Below are 23,978 nucleotides of genomic sequence, written 5' to 3' on the forward strand. Positions count from 1 at the left end.
AGCTTTGATTTTTTAAAAAAAATAAGTCACACATGGGACATGGTTCTTGCTGGCTAGTCCACATTATTTCCCCATCCCTCGTTGCCCTTGAGAATGTGGTGGCGAGCTGCCTTTTTGAATTGCTGTAGTATGTGCACGTTCGGTAGACCTACAATACAGTGAAGAAGAGAATTACGGGATATTTACCCAGTGACAGTGCAGGAACAAAAGGATATTGCAGATAGTGGTGTTCCCATATGTGCCCTTGTCCTTCAAGATGGTAGTAATCATGGGTTTCCTGCGTAAAAATCTTTGGTGAATTTCAGCAGTGCATCTTGCCCACTGCTGCTACTGAGCATCAATCATAGAATGAGTCATTGTTTATGGATGTGGTGCCAAACAAGCAAGAAATTGGAGTTGTGAATGCAGCCCAGTCCAACACGCAAACCAGCCTTCTATACATTGACTCCATCTATAGTTCCCGCTGACTCAGGAAAGCAACCAACATAATCAAAGACCCTTCCCAACCCTGTTAAACACTTTTCCATCAGGCACAAGCATAAAAGTTTGAAAATATGTGCCAACAGATTCAAGAACAGCTTATTCCCTGCTGTTAGCAGACTTTTGAATGGATCTCTCCTATTAGAGTTGATCTTTCTCTGCACCTTCTCTATATTCTATATTCTGCATTCTGTTCTTTTACCCTGTGGTATTTATGTAAGGTATGATTTGCCTGGATAGCACACAAAACAGGTCTTTTCACTGTATCTTGGTAAATGTGACAATAATAAATCAAATCAAAGCTCTGTTCTGGATTGTGTCTAGCTTCTTGACTGTTGATGGAGTTCCCTCAGCCAGGCAAGTGGGAAAAATTCCCTCACAGTCCTGAATTGTGCTTTGCAAATGGTGGACAGACTTTGAAGTCAGGAGGTGAGTTATTCGCTGTAATATTCCAAGCCTCTGAAACAGCTCTTTTAGCCACTGTGTTTTTGAGTCTATATAGATCAGATGTTGATATGAGGGATTCAGTGACAATATTGCCTTTGAATATCAAGGGGTGGTGGTTAGATTGTCTCTTACTGGAGATGGTCATTGCCTGACATTTGTGTGGCGTCAGTATCTCTTGCCACTTTTCAGCCCAAGCCTGGATATCATCCAAGTCATGCTGCATTTGGTCATGACTGCTTCAGCATCTGAGGAATTGTGAATGGTGCAAAACAATGTGCAGCCTTTGGCACCATCCCCACTTCTAACTTTTTGATGGAGAGGAGGTCATTGATGAAACAGCTGAAGATCATTGGGCCTAGGACATTATCCTGAGGAATTCCTGCAGAGATGTCCTGGAGCTGAGATGACTAACAACCACAACCACCTTCCTAGTTTGGATTACCTGCTTGGAATCATTAACATTACTTGACTTGAATGCTATTTCAATTTTATGCTTTATTTTTGTTCTGCATTGAGGACCTTTGCAAATGGAAATTAATAGTGTAATCTTTCAACTATTCACAACTCGTGAGAAATAACTCAATCCTTGAATAGCTTTATTAGCAAATAAAATGCAAAGTGGTTGTGAGAGATAGAAGATAGGTGCCAAAAAGAGAAAGTGATTGAGAACCACCTACTTTTAAACAGGGAATATCGGGATCATAGATACCCTACAGTGTGGAAACGGGCGCTTTGGTCCAGCAAGTCCACGCCAGCCCATTCCCCCCACAATCCTATATTTACCTCTGACTAATGCACCAAACCTACACATCCCTGAACACTATGGGCAATGTAGCATGGCCAGTTCACCTAACCTGCACATCTTTGGATTGTGGGAGGAAACCAGAGCACCCAGAGTAAACCCATGCAGAGTTGGGGAGAATGTGCAAACTCCTCTCAGTCACTTGAGGCTGGAATTGAACCCAATCCCTTGGGCTGTGAGGCAACAGTGTTAACCATTGAGCCATCGTATCACCAGAATTGACAGCCAGCTTGGCAGATTTGAGAAAACACCATCTTTGGGTGAACATTGGTGTATAAAGATTAAAAATGCTACAATTTAAAAATAACAGCACTTAGTTTATTTGTACATTTATTTTCTGATTAAGGTGACATAATATTCAAGGCTGTGAGCTAGAAGGTGGGACTAGTATAGGCTTGGAGTTTTTTTGGTCTATGTAGACTCAATGGGCTGAAGGGCCTCTTCAGTAGTATATGATTCTGTGAAACACCATGAATGGATCAATATTTCATCCCAATTGTTAACACTTTTAAATGATTAAACAAAACAATGATTTATGAGTCTGTAAAGCATTCAATACAGAATAAATTAAAACTCTAGTGAATAATAAATAATACTAGTTTCGGGACTGAAATACATCTGCCACAATGCAAGCACAAACTTTCACAATATATTAAATTGATAGGAATTGAGTCTATCTTTGTTGTTTTCTTGCATGTTCATTTCACTCCCTCCTCTCTCTCTTTTGCTGACAGAAGGATTTTGTTCCTATTAGGCTCCTGTACTTGCCACAGCCAGAAGCGCCGGCTCAGCTGTCAGATTGCAGCACTTTCCATTTTACCTGCTTTAGAGATGAGTTCCTACGCAACAGCATTGAAATCGGTGGATTATGAGATCTTCGGGGAAGTGCAGGGTTGGTATATTGCAGGGCAGGACTCCTTTCCTGCAAATTCTCCTTGATTTTATTTAATCTCCTTTTTAATTCTCTGACTTTACCAAGGGGGTGTGTCTGCTGAAAATAGCATAGCAAAACTGACTCAAGTTGCAGTAGCCAGCTGTCATCAAACTGGCAAATGCCAAGGAAATGCCGATTAATTTATAAGACCACTGCTTTATGAATCTCATGCGTTTCACTGACAGTGACTGATAACTTTTAACTTTGATAAGTAAAATTTGACAATTTAGCTGTTAAAGATTAAACTACATTGAATTTCAGATTATTTAATTATACTGTGCGGTAATATTTTTTAAAATTATGCTCACTGTACAGAATGTTGCACCATTGACTGATGGTTTTTAGAAAAATCAAGTTGTCAAGAATCGTTATAAATGATCCCTCAGATATCCAAATGACCTTGTGGACAAAGCTACCTGCATAACATTGAGATTTAAGATGGAGTGGTAAAGTATCCACAGATTAGGGATAGGTAGAGTCAATTACTTTGAATTGGAGAAATGGGAGTGTAGTGTGAAAGGAGAAATTTAATGTAGTTACTATGTACAATGGCGTTGGAGTTGATTTTCTTGGCCAGTATGAGGCGTGATACCAACTAACTGCTTTTCAGTTTTGGAACCAGACCTGTTTCTGGTCAGGTGAGGAATTGAGTATTTGAAGTTTGTGTCTGAAGCAGACAGGAACTTCACTAAGATAGTCAAGAAGATGGTGAGAAATGTGTTACTTCATTTTGTAGATCAAAGATGTCTAGGATGCCAAATTTCCTGTATCCGTAGGTAATCTTGCAGTGGGTGACCTGGATAGACCTTTCTGGTTGGAGGACTTTGAAAGGGCTTCAGCTAAATGTTCTTATCATAACTGTCCTGACTGCCTCCTACGATCTTTCCCAAAATGCTCTTTTTTTAAAAAAACCATGTCTTTCAGAAGCTTTAGTCATGCCTCCCGATATCTGTTTTGGTTTGGTACACATTTTTTGATTTTACCAGATGTTTATGGATTTACTTCCATGCTAAAGATAATGTTTGCACTTGACCTTTTAATGTCAGTTCAAAATAATTTAGAATTGAGCTAGACCTGTAAACAAAAAAAGTCACTTTATTGTATACACATTCAAAGATAATTAATAATTTTGCTGCAAGTTGTGAACTAAGCCTCACTCACTAGGTGAAAGTAGGATCAGACTCAGCTGTGACACCACTCTTCCTACGGTCAAGTATTCTAGGTGCATGTCAAGATAATCACTTCGGTGACAGCAGTCCTTTGCAAACTATCCTAATAAGCTATTCTCGTCAAAGTTGATTCCTTCTGGAGAACAGATATATGAAGCGGTATTGTGATTTTCTAACGATAATTTCACTTAAATAGTGACTGTCGGTGGCGTGATCTGGGAGCTGCCCTGGAAAAAATAATCACTTTTATAATTGTGAAGGAGCTGAGTTAATGTGCATTATTTGAATTTACATAACTAAAGCATATTTGTTTAATTAATGTTCTGTTTATTATATTAGCTTCACTTCTTCAGTGACCAGCTCTATTTGCTGCCAGCTCAACAAACTTGCACTGAGTAGTTGCTACTGATGTTGCACAACTTGCAGTGGCTTCTTTGGCAACACCTTTCAAGCCTGTGACCTTGGATACAGAGGGGGATAGGGATGGTAGGAACACTGCCAGCTCAAAGTTTACCTATTGACTTTAACATATGTCATGATTCCTCAATTGTCACTGGGTCAAATTCTACAATTCTGTACCTTCACTGCATACAGGGTTCAAGAAAGCAGCCCATCATCATTTTTGTAGTCAATTTAGGAATGGGATGATAAATTCTAGCCTTGCCAATCATTTCAGTTCCAAGAATTAATCAAAAATGAACCTCCATTCAAATAAAATTCTTTAAAGGGTTCATCCCAGAATGTTTCTCTTCTACCCAATAGATAACACTTTGAAGACGGTGGGTGCTTTCATCTGATAAGTGACTCAGTGGTATCACTGCTGCCTAACTATCAAGGACTCAGGTTCAATTCCAGCTTTGAGTGACAGTGTGGAGTTTGCATGTTTTCCCTGCATCTGCATCAGGTGCTCAGGTTTTCGTACACAATCCAAAGATGTTAGCGAGTTTTGAGAAGATTTGTAGTTCAGGTTGAGGTTTTAGATGCTGGTTTGTTCGCTGAGCTGAAAGGTTCATTTCCAGACATTTCTTTATCTTACTAGGTAACATCTTCAGTGGACCTCGTGTGAAGCAATGCTGAAAATTCCTGCTTTCGATTTACATGCATGGGTTTCTTTGGGTTTGTGATGTCATTTCCTGTGGTGAAGTCACTTCCTGATCCTTTTCTCAGAGGGTGGCAGATGGTGTCCAACTTGTTGTATTTGTTGATAGAGTTCTGGTTGGAATGCCATGATTCTAGGAATTCTCGTGCGTGTCTTTGTTTGGCTTGTCCTAGGATGAATGTATTGTTCCAGTCAAAGTGGTGTCCTTCCTCATCCATATGTGAGGATACTAGTGAGAGAGGGTCGTCATGTCTTTTTGTGGCTAGTTGGTGTTCATGTAACCTGATGGCTAGTTTTCTGCCTGTTTGTCCAATGTAGTGTTTGTTACAGTCCTTACATGGTATTTTGTAAATTACATTAGTTTTGCTCATTGTCTGTATAGGGTCTTTCAAGTTCATTAGCTGCTATTTTAGTGTGTTGGTGTGTATGTGGGCCACCATGATGCCAAGGGGTCTGAGTGGTCTGGCAGTCATTTCCGAGATGTCTTTGATATAGGGGAGAGTGGCTCGGTTTTCTGGCCGTGTTTTGTCTGCTTGTTTGGGTTTGTTGCTGAGAAATCTGCGGACTGTGTTCATTGGGTACCCATTCTTTTTGAATACATGGTATAGGTGATTTTCCTCTGCTCTGGGTAGTTCTCTGTCCTGCAGTGTGTGATGGCTCATTGAAATAATGTTCTGATGCAGCTTCGTTTGTGGGCATTGGGATGATTACTTCTGTAGTTCAATATTTGGTCTATATGTGTTGTTTTTCTGTAGACGCTGGTTTGAAGTTCCCCATTGGCTGTTCGCTCTACTGTGACATCTAGGAATGGCAGATTGTTGTTGTTTTCCTCCTGTTTAGTGAATTTTATGCCAGTAAGGGTATTATTGATGGTCTTGAAGGTTTCCTCTAACTTGTTTTGTTTAGTGATGACAAAAGTATAATCCACGTAGCGGACCCAGAGTTTGGGTTGGATGGTTGGCAGAGCTCTTTGCTCAAGTCTCTGCAGTACTGCCTCTGCTAAGAACCCTGATATCGGAGATCCCATGGGTGTTCCATTTGTTTGTCTGTAAGTTTTGTTGTTGAAGGTGAAGTGGGTTGTAAGGCATAGGTCCACTAGCTTGATGACATTCTCCTTGTTGATCAAGTTGGTGGTGTTTTGTGTATGTGTCTTTGGGTCTTCTAATAGTGTAGTCAGTGTTTCCTTGGTCGGGTTAATGTTGCCAGCTCTGCCAACCATCCAACCCAAACTCTGGGTCCGCTATGTGGATGACACCTTTATCATGGGCTGAGTACCTTCTTTGTACAGTGTAGGGATTCTATGTTTCTATGATAATTCAACAAAAAATGAGAATTTATAAAATGGGAGCAGACTAGATAGGAATGTCCTCTTGAATGCAAATTTCTCCATTATAATGCATAAATGGACTAAATCATCAGAACCAATCATAAATACTGACATGGAAAAAAATGAAGTTGGTTACATTTTGAATGTTTTTGAAAGTGATCTGTTCAGGAAAGACTGTTTGAATCAAAAATGATAGGATTGAAAAGTGTAAATCTCTTCCAGTAGGATCATGGTGGTAAAGTCCTTGTAAGTATTTAGGAAACAATTTGGGTATTATCATGAGAAAGCTGTAAACTTGTGGATCAATTATAAATGGAACATCCTTGTAAAGTGCAGTTTCTAACTTGACTGTGGAGAATATCTGTCGATTCACTTCAATTTTATTTCAGTTAATTGCAGTGTCCCATAAACGGGAGGGTATTCCGAGTATATTGCTGAGTCTGCAATCTGTCCAATTGTCGTTTTCTCCCCTTATCCATTTGTCACAGAGTCATAGAAATGTACAGCACAGAAGCAGACCCTTCATTCCAACTCATCTCTGCTAACCAGATATCCTAAATTAATCTAGTCCCATTTGACAGAACTTGGCCAATATACCTCTAAACCCTTCCTATTCATATACCCATCCAGATGCCTTTTAAATATTGTAATTGTACCAGGCTCCACCACTTCTTCTGGCAGCTCATTCCATACATGCACCACCCTCTGTATGAAAATGTTGCCCCTTAGTCCCTTTTAAATTTTCCCCTCTCACTGTAAACCTATACTCTCTAGTTTTGGACTCTCCTACCCTGGGAAAAGACCTTGTCTATTCACCCTATCTGTGCCCCTCATGATTTTGTACACTTCTATAAGGTCACCCCTCAGCCTGTGATGTTCCAGAGAAAATAGCCATGGCCTATTCAACCTCTCCCTATAGCTCAAATCCTCTAACCTTGACAACATTCTTGTAAAATGTTTTCTGAACCCTTTCAAGTTTCACAACATCCTTCCTATAGCAGGGAGACTAGAATTGAAAGCAGTATTCCAATGGTGGCCTCACCAATGTCTTGTACAGCTGCAATATGACCTCCCAACTCCTATACTCATTGCACTGACCAATAAAGGAAATCATACCAAATGCCTTCTTCACTATCCTACCTACTTGGCGAGTCCACTTTCAAGGAACTATGAATCTGCACTCCAAGGTCTCTTTGTTCAGCGACACTTCCCAGGACCTTACCATTATGTGTATAAGTCCTGCCTTGATTTTGTCTTTCCAAAATGTAGCACTTCGCATTTATCTAAATTAAACTCCATCTGCCACTCCTCGGTCCATTGGCCCAGCTGATCAAGATCTCATTGTATTCTGAGGTAACCTTCTTCGCTGTCCACTACATCTCTAATTTTGGTGTCATCTGCAAACTTTAACTGTGCCTCCTATGTTCACATCCAAATCATTTATATAAATGATGAAAAGCAGTGGACCAAGCACCGATCCTTATGGCACACCACTGGTCACAGGCCTCCAGTCTGAAAAGCTATCCTCCACCACCACCCTCTGTCTTCTAACTTTGAGCCAGTTCTGTATCCAAATGGCTAGTTCTCCCTGTATACCATGAGATCTAACCTTGCTAACTAGCATACCATGAGGAATCTTCTCGAATGCTAAGTCCATATAGATCATGTCTACCGCTCTGCCCTCATCAATCCTCTTCATTACTTCTTCAAAAAACCCAATTAATTTTGTGAGATATAACTTCCCATGCACAAAGCCATGTTGACTATCCTTAGTCATTCATTGCCTTTCCAAATACATGTAAATCCTGTCCCTCAGGACTCCCTGCAACAACCTGCTGAGCACTGATGTCAGGCTCACTGGTCTATAGTTCCCTGGCTTTTCCTTACCACCTTTTCTTAAATAGTGGGACAACGTTTTTTTTAATTTTAAAACGTTAGTTAACCTCCAGTCTTCTGGCACCTCTCCTCTGGCTATTGATGATACAAATATCTCAACAAGCGGACCAGCAATCACTTCCCTAGCTTCCCACAGAGCTCCACAGTACACCTGACTAGATCCCAGGGATATATCCACCTTTATGCATTTTAAGACATCCAGCACCTGCTCCTCTGTAGTATGGATATTTTTCAAGCTGTCACAATCTATTTCCCCACATTCTATATTTTCCATGTCCTTCTTCACAGTAAACATTGATGCAAAATGCTGATTTAGTACCTCCCTGTCTCCTGCAGTGCCACACATTGGCTGCTTTGCTGATCTTTGAGGGGCCCTAATCTCTCCCTAGTTAGCGTTTTGTCCTTAATGTGTTTATAAAATACCTTTTGGATTCTCCTTAGCCCTATTTGCCAAAGCTATCTCATGTCCCCTTTTTGCCCTCCTAGTTTCCCTCTTAAATGAGTATAAATGCAGTAGGAGTACACTTAAGATTTCACTCGATCTCTGCTGTGTATACCTGATATATGGTTCCTTCTTTTTCTTGACCAAACCTTAATTTCTGTAGTCATCCAACATTCCCTACACCTACCAGCCTTGCCTTTCACCCTAACAGGAGCATATATCTCTGGACTCATTATGTCATTTTTGATGGCTTCCCATTTTCCAGCCATACCTTTACCTGCAAACATCTGCCCCAATCAACTTTTGAAAGTTTTTGCCTAATACCATCAAAATTTTACTTCCTCGAATTTAGAACTTTAATTTTTAGATCTGGTTTATCCTATTCCATCACTATTTTAAAGCTAATATAATTATGGTCGTTGGTCCCAAAGTGCTCCCTCACTGACACCTCAGTGATGGAGAAAGATCGCAAATGCAGTGGGTCCTTAAATTTCAACCTGTAGGTGGTGCTACAAGCTGTTTATGTGAATTGCACAGTGTTACTGTAATCTGCATAGTGCAGGCCTTTTAATAATTGCTGCTGATCTTAAACCTCTGCAACCGTAATTACAGGACTGTAATTGAGACTGACAATGCGTCATGTTACATTGATTGTAGAAGACTTTTTAAAATTCTCTCCTAGTATGTGGGTGCTGTGAGCTGGCCAGCATTTATTGCCCGTCCCGAGTTGCTTTTAAAAAGGTGGTGGCAAGCTGTTTTCTTGAACTGCTGCAGTCCATGTACTAAACTGTGCTACAATTGTAGTAAACAAATATATCACCTTTGTAATTCAAGATCAAAACCTCCTTCACAAAGCACATCCAAACAGAGCCCACAGAGTCTGGATTAGCGGTGCTGGAAGAGCACAGCAGCTCAGTCAGCATCCAAGGAGCAGTAAAATCAACGTTTCGGGCAAAAGCCCTTCATCAGGAATAAAGGCAGAGAGCCTGAAGAATGGAGAGATAAGCTAGAGGAGGGTGGGGGTGGTGAGAAAGTAGCATAGAGTACAACAGGTGAGTAGGGGAGGGGATGAAGGTGATAGGTTGGGGGCATGGGGAGGGTGGAGTGGATAGGTGGAAAAGTAGATAGGTAGGTAGGACAAGTCATGGGGACAGTGCTGAGCTGGAAGTTTGGAACTAGGGTGAGGTGGGGGAAGGGGAAATGAGGAAACTGTTGAAGTCCACATTGATGACCTGGGGTTGGAGCGTTCCGAGGCGGAAGATGAGGCGTTCTTCCTCCAGGTGTCTGGTGGTGAGGGAGCGGTGGTGAATGAGGCTCAGGACCTCCATGTCCTTGGCAGAGTGGGAGGGGGAGTTGAAATGTTGGGCCACAGGGCGGTGTGGTTGATTGGTGCGGGTGTCCCGGAGATGTTCCCTAAAGCACTCTGCTAGGAGGCGTCCAGTCTTCCCAATGTAGAGGAGACCGCATTGGGAGCAACGGATACAATAAATGATATTAGTGGATGTGCAGGTAAAACATTGATGGATATGGAAGGCTCCTTTAGGGCCTTGGATGGAGGTGAGGAAGGAGGTGTGGGCGCAGGTTTTGCAGTTACTGTGGTGGCAGGGGAAGGTGCCAGGATGGGAGGGTGGGATGTGGGGGGGCGTGGACCTGACCAGGTAGTCACGGAGGGAACGGTCTTTGCGGGAGGCGGAAAGGAGTGGGGAGGGAAATATAGCTCTGGTGGTGGAGTCTTTTTGGAGGTGGCGGAAATGTCGGCGGATGATTTGGTTTATGCGAAGGTTGTAGGGTGGAAGGTGAGCACCAGGGGCGTTCTGTCTTTGTTACGGTTGGAGGGAGGGGTGGGGTCTGAGGGCGGAGGTGTGGGATGTGGACGAGATGCGTTGGAAGGCATCTTTAACCATGTGGAAGGGAAATTGTGGTCTCTAAAGAAGGAGGCCATCTGGTGTGTTCTGCGGTGGAACTGGTCCTCCTGGGAGCAGATACGGCGGAGGCAGAGGAATTGGGAATACGGGCTGAAATTTTTGCAAGAGGTAAGGTGGGAAGAGGTGTGATCCAGGTAGCTGTGGGAGTCGGTGGGTTTGTAAAAAATGTCAGTGTCAAATTGGTCGTCATTAATGGAGATGGAGAGGTCCAGGAAGGGGAGGGAGGTGTCAGAGATGGTCCAGGTAAATTTAAGGTCAGGGTGGAATGTGTTGGTGAAGTTGATGAATTGCTCAATCTCCTTGCAGGAGCACGAGGTGGCGCCAATGCAGTTATCAATGTAACGAAGGAATAGGTGGGGAGTGGTGCCGGTGTAATTACGGAAGATGGACTGTTCTATTTAGCCAACAAAGAGACAGGCATAGCTGGGGCCCATACGTGTGCCCATGGCTACCCCTTTGGTCTGGAGGAAGTGGGAGGATTCAAAGGAGAAATTATTAAGGGTGAGGACCAATTCGGCCAAATGAATGAGAGTGTCGGTGGAAGGGTACTGTAGGGGACGTCTGGAGAAGAAAAAACGGAGGGCTTGGAGGCCCTGGTCATGGCGGATGGAGGTGTAGAGGGATTGGATATCCATGGTGAAGATGAGGCGTTGGGGGCCGGGGAAACGGAGGTCTTGGAGGAGATGGAGGGCGTGGGTGGTGTCTCGAACGTATGTGGGGAGTTCCTGGACTAGGGGGGATAGGACAGTGTCGAGGTAGGTAGAAATGAGTTCAGTGGGGCAGGAGCATGCTGAGACAATGTGTCGGCCAGGGTGGTCAGGCTTGTGGATCTTAGGAAGGAGGTAGAACCGGGCAGTGCGGGGTTCCCGGACTATGAGGTTGGATGCTGTGGGTGGGAGATCTCCTGAGGTGATGAGGTTCTGAATGGTCTGGGAGATGATGGTTTGGTGATGGGGGATGGGGTCATGGTCGAGGGGGCAGTAGGAAGAGGTGTCCTCGAGTTGGCATTTGGCTTCAGCGGTGTAGAGGTCAGTGCGCCAGACTACCACTGCGCCCCTTTATCTGCTGGCTGGATGGTGAGGTTGGGATTGGAGCAGAGGGATTGGAGGGCTGCGCGTTGTGAGGGTGAGAGGTTGGAGTGGGGGAGGGGGGTAGACCGGTTGAGGTGGTTAATGTGCCTGTGGCAGCTGGAAATGAAGAGGTCGAAGGCAGGTAATTGGCCAGCGCGGAGTGTCCAGATGGATGCAGTGTGTTGAAGGTGGGCGAAGGAGTCCTCGGAAGGTGGGCGGGAGTCCTGATTGTGAAAGTAAGCTCGGAGGTGGAGGTGGCAGAAGAAGTGTTCAACGTCACGGCATGTATTAAATTCATTGATGTGTGGACGAAGGGGGATGAAGATGAGTCCTTTGCTGAGGATTGATCGTTCGTCCTCAGTGAGGGGAAGATCTGGAGGGATGGTGAAAACTCGGCAGGGCTGGGAGGTGGGATCTGGGATCTGGTGTGGGTGTGGAGCTGGGAGTGGGGGCGGAGCCAGTAACTGGAGTGGGTGTGATGGTGGGGGGAATGGGGGTGGAGTCATCAGCAGGGGTGGTGTTCCCCTCAGGGTTCTGGGGCCGGGAATGGTGACAGTGGAATCTGTGGGGGGGTGTATCAGCAGAATGCAAGTGAATGGCGTTGGTGGGGTCGGAAGTGGTGGCAGACACGGCAGTAGGGGTGGCGGAAATCACTGAGCATGTGACATCAGCGATGATGTGAGGGGCAGAAGCGATGTCACGTGTGATGCATGAGGAATTTTGAGGGGTGGAAGTGGTTGTGGGAGTGGCCATGATGGGGGCGGAAGTGACATCATCAATCAGCGTGGGGATGGTAGCTGCACCAGCCGTATGGCTAATGGCGTCCGAGCAGTTCCAGAGGCAGGGGGAATCTTCTGGAATGTTTGAGGAGCGCTGGTTATGTAGGTGGGTAAATAAAAGTACAGTTTTTGATGTTTGAGAGGGAGTTGAAATACTGTTTGTTGAGAGTACGAATTCTCCTGAGGATGTAGTACACAGTGGGTTGAGTACATGGAGGTCCTGAGCCTCATTCACCGCCATTCCCTCACCACCAAATGCCTGGAGGAAGAACACCTCATCTTCCGCCTCGGAACACTTCAATCCCAGGGCATCAATGTGAACTTCAGCAGTTTCCTCATTTCCCCTTTCCCCACCTCACCCTAGTTCCAAACTTCCAGCTCAACACTGTCCCCATGACTTGTCCTACCTGCCTATCTCCTTTTCCACCTATCCACTCCACCCTTCCCCCACCCCCAACCTATCACCTTTATCCCTTCCTCCACTCACCTGTTGTACTCTATGCTACTTTCTCCCCACCCCCACCCTCCTCTAGCTTATCTCTCCACGCTTCAGGCTCTCTGCCTTTATTCCTGATGAAGGGCTTTTGCCCAAAACGTCGATTTTACTGCTCTTTGGATGCTGCCTGAACTGTTGTGCTCTTCCAGCACCACTAATCCAGAATCTAGTTTCCAGCATCTGCAGTCATTGTTTTTACCTAGAGCCCACAGAGTACCTGACAGTTACCAATAACATACACTCTCATCTTCAGACAAGAACCCATTATCTAAGCAGATTGTTCCCATTCTATTCACAGAACAGTCAAATTCTTAGCATCTAAAATTAATCTGACTTGTTCTATATTGGAGAATCACATTCTACATAACTAAAGACCTTTTCACCTAGATTACAATACACTGCAGTGGCATTTTATTCTCTTTTGTTCACCATTGTAGAATAAGTGTCAATCATTAGTTCCTGCTGCAAACTTCAATTCCAGTAAAAGTAGTGAAGAAACTGTAACCTAAAATAAAGAAAAGGTTGAGAGCAAAGGCCAATCTATGAAAAAGATAAAATAAATTCTCCAGGTTTGGAATTGCATTCGTTTGAAAAGGAATCTATGCAATGTAAATCGAGAAAGTTGAAGTTGAACTTCATGATGTTTGTGTGTCAGGGCTTACAGGAGGCTATTTACATTTGCCAACTGCTGTTATTCTCAGTGGAAACTGGGTAGCAGGCAAACAAAGAATGCTTTTTTTTAAAAAGCCATCCATCTTCCTGTCTTGAGGCCAATCAAACTTGATTTTTGAGCAATCTTCAATATAGACAACTAATTGACCCACTAGAAATGGATTGAAGCCTTGTTAAAATATTGAAATTGCTTTAAACGCCATATTTAGGATCCTGATGTAATATTGTCTCTCACTGGGGAAAGCACAAACTCCATCTGCTGGTGATGTGAGTGTTGAGCAGCAGAACTTACTGCCCTGAAAGAAAAAATAAACTTCCTAGCCAGGAATGGCCAATAATTATTGTTTAATCAAAAGGAAGTAGAGATGACTGAGCCTCTATATCACTTTTTCATGTATCTTTCCTGACCGAACAAAAATGTTTTCCCCTTCTGATATCTTCTTTGCACCAGGTATTATTGCCCCCAAACCTTCAATGACTCGCTGTCACATTTTCCACTCCACCTTACTGTTATCTTCTATTAAGCATGAACCAGTGCTTTTCTCCTGAAAACTGACCACAAAATCTTTTGGGCTTCCAATGAGCTATATAGATTGAGCAGTGAGATCACTTCACCTATCACCCACTTAATTAATACATTTGGACACAACAGATATTAATTGGTTCTGAATAAATTAATTGACACCTTTGTTGAAATGGCAGACAAGAAACCTTAATGCCATCTGTGGACAACATCTGTGGACTAATGCTGTGGTTCAGGAAATTTGAAAGCTCATTGATCTCTGTCTAGTGTATGTCTCTAAATAAACGTCAGAAGGAGGGAAACAGTTAAGATTGGAGCTACAGGACAATTTTTAAATTAATTTATTTGTGGAAATATTTGCTGATGTGATGAAAATAACAAACAACACAAGAGCCATTGATGTGTATAAATGAACACGTAATCAAATATTCTGGGCATGATGACCATTTTTAATTAGTGATGCCGAACACTGGAGAAAAACTGAGCATAATAGGATAAAAGTCACCCACTAGTTCACATGAAAGGGTCTCAACTCATGTGATACAGAAAAGCACCCAATTCTAGAAGCTGAGTATCAAAACAGCATTTTGTGGAACGTTGCAGGAAGGGGATTAATGGCAAAAATTAAGCATTTTATCAGGACCTGATAGTCACTTGATTTATCAGAACCCAAATGTCATCTGCCTTTGGTCTTGGGGCAGGAAATGTTTGTCTGTTTTATCTGTGAGAACATGTTTTAAGTAGAAGCTTGATTGCAGGGGCACTAGGATATGTGGATCTGGGTAGGGATGTCCAGGGGATTGGCTCTGCAACTTTAGTCAGTTCCATAGCCTGAGCAGAATGTTCCACCATTTGGATGTCAACATTGGGATCCTTTTCCTGAAACAGAGTAATAACCTGGACTTTACTGTAGAGGGTCCAGTTTCAAAGTTTGTGAAAGCTTTATAATGATGTTACCACAGAAGCCAATTCATCTGATGGCCTTGCAGAATCTTGATTTGTATCCAAATCCTCACCTCTGGCTGCTTAGAATTCTTTAGTCTGGCAGTTTTTCAATGTAAGCAAGTCTGCTATGGTCCCTGTCGAGTATCTTAAATAATTAACTATTTTTATTTTGTTCCATTTCTAGGTGTCTTTTTTCGAAAGGTAAGAATGATGAAACCAAAGGAATCAATTTCTTACCTCAGCAAGTTAGATCTTCCAGGTACTTTGTGTCTAATGTGAGTATGTACTTGAAGGGGGACATTAATACCTGCATGTTCAGAGAAATGAGTAAATGAATAGGTGAGCGTCATCCAGAATAAATTCCAAATTCATTTGACTAGGCTACTTCGTCACCTCTTGGAAGGTAATAGTTGAAACTGAACACATCGTGCAAGTAAGACCATATTTTGTGGCATACATTCTCCTTTTGATGTTACATTAATTCCTGATAACTGTTCTCCTTCAAAATAACCCAGTCACTGTCAACTTCCATTTCTTGCCTCTGGGAGGATATAGATTCAAAGGTAAAGATGTAATCTCAGCTGACATTAAAGTGGTATGAGGGAGGTCTTGAGTTGATATTATCTGGAAAAAACAGGCAGGAAGTTCTTTCTTCCCTATTCACCATGCTAGGGATTTCCTCAAAAATGCAGCTCGATAAGTCCGGCATGACCTACTTTTCACATATCTATTCCAGTAAGCAGTCATATGAAATAAGCAACAACTAATTTTTTGCTTTCCTTTTGTATGGAAGATAATGCAGAACCATTTAAATTATCCAAGTATATGCTGGAGGCAAAGAGTCTCGCCTGCCACTTATCTGAAAACCTTGAGCACATTCCCTGTGATTTTTGCAGTTTCCGACAGATGAGGTTCCTTGCCACTGGCACATTTACAAAATTTAGGTCAGTATTTTTGTAAGCAGCAAGAACAACTTACAAGGGCCACGTCCATCTGTGTCAGTAATCATCGCGTGGAACTGTCTTTCACAAAAAATAACACTGTAAAATGTTGAGGTGCATCATTAGCTGAATCCTGGAGAATTCTCTGGGGTCAGAACCAGGGCAAAAAGTCCTGAGTGTGTCACACTTCAAGCAGGTTTCTGGGAAGGAGAACTGGGTGAAGAGATGACAGATTTAAATTACATGGAATTTACAGCACAGAAACTGGCCGTCTGACCTCACTAATCTGGGGTTTAAAATGTCATTTATCCCTCATCCTTTTTCACCCTGCTCCCCCCCCATTCCTTTCTATCAATCAATCATTCTCTTATTTATTTACAACCAGAGACAGACTATTCAGCAATGGGAGACAAAACTGGAGTTGAAGGTAGAGTTGCATTCTCAATATCATAGTGATTGAACAATGGATTGGCCTGAATGAGGAAAGATCGAAAATGATTGGGAATGACATTCAACATCAAAGTGAGAGCTTTGTGAAGAATAGGATACGGAGGAAAATTTTTTTCCCAGATCTCCTAATTCAGATTTTATAATTATCCAATGCTACAAATTATAGTTTTAATCGAAGGGATATTGGGGGAGGTTGTTATTGTAAAATTACATTCTCTCCCTCAAATCTAAACAAGAGTGTATGAATTTTTCATCCAAATGATGAACTAATAACTTCACCTTCAATATAACTTTCAGGTTATTGTCTTTTCCATGTTGGGTAAACAAACATTTTTATAGCACAACAAACTAGATACCTTTGTTTTCACTTAAAGATGCATTTTTGGGGAAATCATATTCAAGTTTCTTTTATAGAAATCTTACACTTCAGCTAGGACTAGTTTTGCTTTGTTTGTAGCTAAATATTTCTCATCAGGCTTGTCACAGCTGCCTTGATAATAATGATTGATAGACGCCTTGGCTTAGCATGCGGTTAATCTTATGAAATGCTAATTAAAGAATAAATTGACTCTATTTTGCCATTTGAGATTTGGACTGAATGAAATCAATGAAACTTCCCTTCTGGAGAAAGAAAGAATTAGTTTCCTATATGTATTGTTTGCTAAGGTACCTGAAAGTTGTTGATGGATGATTATTCTCCTGCAATTGAAATTGGTCATTAAAATACTTACTTCCTTGAGTCATCTGCTATGATTTATACGTGCCATTGATAATGTTGCCAGTTGATCCATGAATAATCATAACAGTGTTGACTTCTCTCAGGCTGCTGATTGCTTCCTGTATTAAATGAGAATTTTGTATCTGTAACCACCATCTTTAGTTATTTATTATCTACCTTCATTATGACTTGATCTTATTGGCGATGTTCTGTTGTGCAAAGAAAAGATAGTGATTTGGTTCTGTTGAATGCATTTCCAGTTGTTTTTACAACTTGGTATTGCCACGAGATAATTTCAAACCTTTTGAAGGAAATATCTTCAAATCTTTAAAAGTGATGCTTATAATTATTCTCTCCTATGCCCTTGTTTCCGATATGGATTTCTTAGTGATTGTAGAATTAGGCTTTAGTCTACTCTGCGCCAAACTTTGTACCAAGATCACAGCATTTCTACTTATGTCAGCTCAGTGTCATGTCCCTAATAAAGGCATACATGAAAGCATAGAGAATTCGTAGAGGCAACCTGTTGTGCCTGTTAACTAGCTCATTTGACTGGACAGCTGAATTATAATGCAGAATAACAGCAACAGCATGGGTTCAGTTCTCACACTGACTGAGATTAACATGAAGGACCCTCCTTCTCAACCTGTTCCCTCACTGAAGAATGGTGACCCTTCATTTAAACCACCACCAGTAGTCTGTCTGTAATGAGAGAGCAGCCTGTAATCCAGAAGGATTATGGTAACTTTATCTTTACCATCAAATAAAATCATGGCCAATCTGGTGTGGTTTCAGCTCCAGCTTCACTTTGCTGTCTGCACCCCATAACCCTTGTCTGACCAGTCTGTCAAAAAATCTATCAAACTCAGCATTGAATGCATTTAAACACTCTTCACCCTTTGCTTTTCGAGGAAGAGATTTCCCCTTTCTAATTACCTTTTTAAGAGAGAAAAAAATCTCCTTACCTGTCTTAAAAGGGAGTTCTTTTGTTTCTAAACAAATATCCTGGTTAGCTTCAGTCTCTTCGACCCTGTCCAGGGTCTTGCAAATATTGTGTGTTTCAATTAGATTATCTCTCAATCTTCAAAATTCTAATGGATCTAAGTGAAACCTATTCAGCTTTTCTAAATAAGATAAGCCCCTCTTTTCAGGTCTTCATAAGGTAAGCGCTTTGTTACAGTTCACTCCAGAAAATGTGACTGTTTTCTCCTGGAATGATTTCTAAAAGAAATTCAAAGTGAAACTTGTGAAGTTGGAAACTTGAAAATGAGTGCGTGTTTAGGGTTTAAAGAGGTATACTTTAAGTTGCATGCTAACAGAGAGGCCCCCAAAATTAGAATTACGATGAAGTTCACAGCATGTAATAGCCCAAACTGTCTGATGGTGCTGTTGCTTATGCTCTAATGAGTCATCTCTCAACTTTTGTTAATCTCACTGAATCAGCATATCTGTCTATTTCTAATCCCTTGTGTTTATCCAGCTCCATTTAAAAGCATCTATACTGTTTACCTCAGCCACTCCCGATTCTAGTGAGTTCTGTGTTCTCACCCCTCTGAACAGAGGTTTCTTATGAATTATTGCTGTTATAATATGTTATTGGATATATTAATAATAGTTTTGAATTTATTGTCCAGAATTATAGACTAATTTAGATACTTTTGCTGCAGTTACATGGGATTTCAGTTATGACAGAGATTCACCAGGAAAAACACTTAAAAAGGCATCAATGTGTGACAATGCAGTTTCTGAAGCAGTAGCAAAAAACACCAAAAATGTCAATGATTTTATAATAAATTTGTGAATGTCTCATGATTTTACCCTCATTAAGTTAGTGTTACAATATATATCCCATCGCTGATGCTGTAGGTACAGGAGCAAGGATATGAAGCTTCTGATTTTCCACATGTATCATCTGCATATTTGGACTTGGATGTCCAAGTATGAAGTGTATAATTTGTCGAGCAAACAGTAATGCTAATTCCCTGTGATAACTGTGCACACTATCATCAAATCATAGCCCTAAAATATATATTATAACATTTAGCCTATTTTTAATTGACACTAATAGTGAACAGAAACTTATCTCCTACATTTTCTTCCCCATTTAATAAAATTGAAAACACTTTTTTTCTGAATCTACAACTATAAGAAATTTCAAAAACTGAATTGTGCTTTCCAACATTATCCTGACTTAGTAAATGTGCATAACTGGAATTATCCTAGAATCAGTGTATTCTGAGGGCATGATTCACCAAAAAAGATAATTTAGTGTTGGCATATATGAATGATTGATTGATTGCTTTTATATCTTCATACTTTTCCATTGGAGAGTGTCATGAAGTAATATGTGAAGTCGTATTTCTACATTCTTGGGTTGTATATATATTAGTCACAAGCTGATTAACAGTTTGACAATTCTTTATACAACCTTTAAACCATCTCAGGACCAACCGTGAGAGTTGTTAGTTAAATACAGTGTTTTCTAAGCTCCCAGAATCCATACTAATCAGGAGATGCAGACTACATCCACTTAGATACAAGCATTTTGCTGGATGCCACCCAGAATTCAGAGCCAAAGGTCTGGTTCCCAGTCCTCATCTCTAAGACAGTCTAGAATTTTGCTCAATCAAAGACAGTCTGGCTATCCAAAACTAAAACCTCACTCAAACAGCATTGGTTGAGATAAGTAGGAATATTAGGCAGCATTTTGGAAAACAGTCCCAGCAAGCTTGTGTGCTACAAAACTCTGAAACACAACAAAGGCATTAATATGGACATGCTGATAAAAGATGGCAATGAAGGAGGATGGAGGATAGCAAATGTTGTCCCCTTATTCAAGAAGGGGAGTAGAGACAACCCTGGTAATTATTGACCAGTGAGCCTTACTTTGGCTGTGGGTAAAATGTTGGAAAAGGTTATAAGAGAGAGGATTTATAATCATCTAGGAAGGAATAAGTTGATTATGAATAGTCAACACAGTTTTCTGAAGAGTATGTTATGCCTCACAAACTTTATTGAGTTCTTTGAGAAGGTGACCAAACAAGTGGGTGAGGGTAAAGCGGTTGACGTGGTGTATATGGATTTCAGTAAAACATTTGATAAGGTATCCCACGGTAGACTATTGCACAAAATATGGAGGTATGGGATTGAGGGTTATTTAGCGGTTTGGGTTCAGAAATTGGCTAGCTGAAGGAAGACAGGGTGGTGGTTGACAGGAAATGTTCATCCTGGAGTTCAGATACTAGTGGTGTACCACAAGGATCTGTTTTGGGACCACTGCTGTTTATCATTTTTATGAATGACCTGGATGAGGGCATAGAAGAATGGGTTAGTAAATTTGCAGATGACACTAAGGTCAGTGGAGTTGTTGATAATGCTGAAGGATGTTGCAGGTTACAGAGGGACATAGGTAAGCTGCAGAGCTGGGCTGAGAGATGGCAAATGGAGTTTAATGCAGAAAAGTGTGAGGTGATTCACTTTGGAAGGAGCAACAGGAATAAAGAATACTGGGGTAATGGTAAAATTCTTGGTAGGGTGGATGAGCATAGAGATCTTGGTATCCATGTACATAGATCCCTGAAAGTTGCCACCTAGGTTTATAGGGTTGTTAAGAATGCATACGGTGTGTTAGCTTTTAATAGCAGAGGGATTGAGTTTCAGAGTTGTGAAATAATGTGGCAGTTGTTGAAAACTCTGGTGCGGCCACACTTGGAGTATTGCATACAGTTCTGGTCACTGCATTTTAGGAAGGATGTGGAAGTGTTGGAAAGGGTTCAAAGGAGATTTACTAAGATGTTGCCTGGTATGAAGGAAAGGTCTTATGAAAAAAGACTAAGGGACTTGAGACTTTTTATTAGAGAGAAGAAAGTTGAGAGGTGACTTAATTGATAAGATAATCAGAGTGTTAGATAGGGTGGACAGTGAGAGCCTTTTTCCTCAGATGGCGATTGCGAGTGCGAGGGGACATAGCTTCAAATTGAGGGCTGATAGACATAGGATAGCTGTCAGAGGTAGGTCCTTTACTCAGGACCTGACTGCAACAGTTGTTGACTTGCCAACTTTAAGGGCATTTAAATGGTCATTGGATAAACAAATGAATGAAAGCGGAATAGTGTAGGTTAGATGGGCTTCAGATTGGTTTCACAGGTCAGCGCAACATTGAGGGCCAAAGGCTCTGTACTGCACTGTAATGTTCTATGAACACAACTAAGGGTGCAACAGTTAGGTGTTTATGATGTAGTTGCTGAATTACCTTTGCCCATTGAGTGAGCCAGTGATTAGGCTCTTATTGAATAAACGTTCTTCTGAATTCTCGTTCTTGATCTTCAATTTTCCCTCAATACCGATGTCTTAAACTGCCAAAAATATGTTTCCTGTCTTGTTCTACAGTCTGTCCAGAATCACTGGAGCACCCTTTGGACACTGCTTGGCTGAAGTGCTATTAATTTTTATTCCATTGAATGATATTGTTATCCATTGCTTATTTTTGTTACCCTTTCCCAATCAACAATGCATGACCCATGTACTGTACAATCTAATGTTTCTAACAAGTAACTGACTGCTTGTCTGTGACAAGCTCCTGAGATTGAAGTGGCCAACTGGCAGTGGCTTTGAGTGGTTCTTCTGCAGGCTGGTACTTTGGTCGCTACAGAATAATCTGGTTGTGCTTTATTTCTTGCTATGCAGACATTGGAGGGCGGAGGGAAATTCTGAATGTGCTGTCATTCTGAGTGTCAGTGGCTGCTGTGGGTACTGTCACATTATATTCACCAATCTATGCGATACAAGAGTTAATAGCAAGAAGGAGATTCTATTAAATGAATGTTCATTGATGGTCTTCTTTTCTCTCCAGCCTTCAAATCCATATTGATTGTACCATCTGTTTTGTAACTTACTCTCTCTCCGAATATGTGGACATTTCTACCTCTATGTTGGTCTCTTGCTATTTGGTGTCAACTCATTACTAATTCCTCATTTCTGAGGCATTGCACACATCGGGAACTTTTAGAGACAAAATTAGGTAGCTGAAGGGACAACCTCTCCATTCAAACCTTCAAGTACCTCTTGCCCCCTGTAATGACGTAGAGTCTGCTGATACACACTGGACTTGCCAGCTATGACAGGATCCACTGAAATGAATTGAAGGTTGTCTTTGGTTCCCAGGGACTGGCTGAGAAGAATTATTGATTTACCTCATCTTGCATATCAGTGTTATTTCTACATTGTGCAGGCAATCTTAAAACTTCACCTAGGTTTCTCAATCAAAAGAAAAGCATTGTTTATAGGTTTTATAATGTCAACTTTGTTTTCCTTCTTGATGTGTGAAGAGTTACGCAGCAAGTAATCAAGAAAGTTCATATACCCTGGATTATGAACAGGTACTGATCCTGAGTATATCTGTCAGCTGATTTGTAAGCAAGTCAGAACATAATACAGTCAAAATATCTGTTATAAGTTTGAATGAATGTTTGCATTTCGGATCCTTGAAGTGATAAGAATGATCCTCTTTATAAGTACAAACTTGCACAATTCGGACATTCATAAGTCAGGAAATCCCCTGTGGACTGTTAAGTTTTGTTGCCAGGGGAATTAAATGCAAGAGTAGGGAGAGTACACCTCACTTACACAGGACTTTGGTGAGACTGCATCTGGAGGACTGTGTACAGGTACTGGTTACAGTACTTGCTTAAGGATGTCAATATGCTGGAAGCAATTCAGAAGATTTACTAGTCTAATACCTGGAATGAGCAGATTGCATTGTGAGGAAAGGCTAGGCCTGTATCCACTGGAGTTTAGAAGAGACAGGTGACTTATGGAAGAATCTGGGGGTCATAATTTAAAAATAAGGGGTCACCAATTTAAGACAGAGATGAGGAAAAGATTTTTATATCAAAATTTTCTCAGAGTTGTGAGTCTTTAACTTCCCTTCCTCGAAAGGCAGTCAGTCAGAATCTTTAAATATTCTTTTGGCAGAGGTAGACAACTTCTTGATTACCAAGGGGATAAAAAAATTATTGGGGATATGCAGGAACGTAGAGTTGAGGTTGAAATCAGATCAGCCATGATCTTATTGAACAGCAGAGTAGGTGCGAAGAGCTGAGTGGCCTACTTTTGTTCATTGTTCATACACTGCATAATTGTTTATGATATTGTCAATGTTTTTCCTTGTGATTCCCAACAATTTGAAATAACCACACCTTTAGACTGAAATGCTGGTGCTTTATCAAATGTATTTCTTAGATTATACAGTGAGCTGTTGACATATATAGTTAGCTTGATACAGAGACTATAGTGTATTAATACGAGATATGATCCTCTGGATATACTGCTGATGAATACATATGAATGAAAACATAGTTCCTAAATCATATTGGATTAATTTTGCGAAATAGCAGCTGCTCTCAGGGACAGAAATTATCCACTGTACTTTGAAAATCTGTAATCTAGGTCTGATAAATGGGCTATTACAATAGACTATTATCTGTTTCCCCAGGGCCACACTGTGTCTGTTGGAGGAAGAATGACTTCAGATGCTTTAATGAGGTTTAACTTGGGGGATGATAATCAGGCAACTGTCCTCCAGTTTTTGCAGTGCACTCAGCCAGCAGTTATTTGACAAGTAACCAAGACCAGACTAGTCTAGTTGACATCCTGAACATTGACCTTTAATGCACTGAGAAGTGTAAGCTCCCCTTTAAAAATTCAACAGTCGATGCCTGAAAGTGTTCCAACCCTATGTCAGCAAAACTATGATGGACAGCAGATTGAATTTCAGCACAAAGTCAGTAAACAATAGTGAAAGCAGCTTATAAACAAGTTTTCATGTTCACATTAACCTGTTTTCATGTTGTTCACATTAATCT

At 41.3% G+C, this 23,978-nt stretch overlaps 1 protein-coding gene across 1 annotated transcript in view; it reads left to right on the forward strand.

Moving 5' to 3' along the window:
- Nucleotides 1–2,509: 2,509 nt before the first annotated feature.
- The window catches only part of LOC132836254 (acylphosphatase-2-like), a 38,813-nt gene continuing 17,344 nt past the window's right edge, over nt 2,510–23,978 (forward strand). The window contains exons 1-2 of the mRNA XM_060855611.1: nt 2,510–2,621; nt 15,191–15,207. Coding sequence (XP_060711594.1) covers nt 2,561–2,621; nt 15,191–15,207 — 78 coding nt within the window. The 5' untranslated portion in view covers nt 2,510–2,560. The remainder of the gene's footprint in view (nt 2,622–15,190; nt 15,208–23,978) is intronic.

This window comes from Hemiscyllium ocellatum, chromosome 46 (assembly GCF_020745735.1).
Source record: "Hemiscyllium ocellatum isolate sHemOce1 chromosome 46, sHemOce1.pat.X.cur, whole genome shotgun sequence".
Taxonomy (NCBI): domain Eukaryota; kingdom Metazoa; phylum Chordata; class Chondrichthyes; order Orectolobiformes; family Hemiscylliidae; genus Hemiscyllium; species Hemiscyllium ocellatum.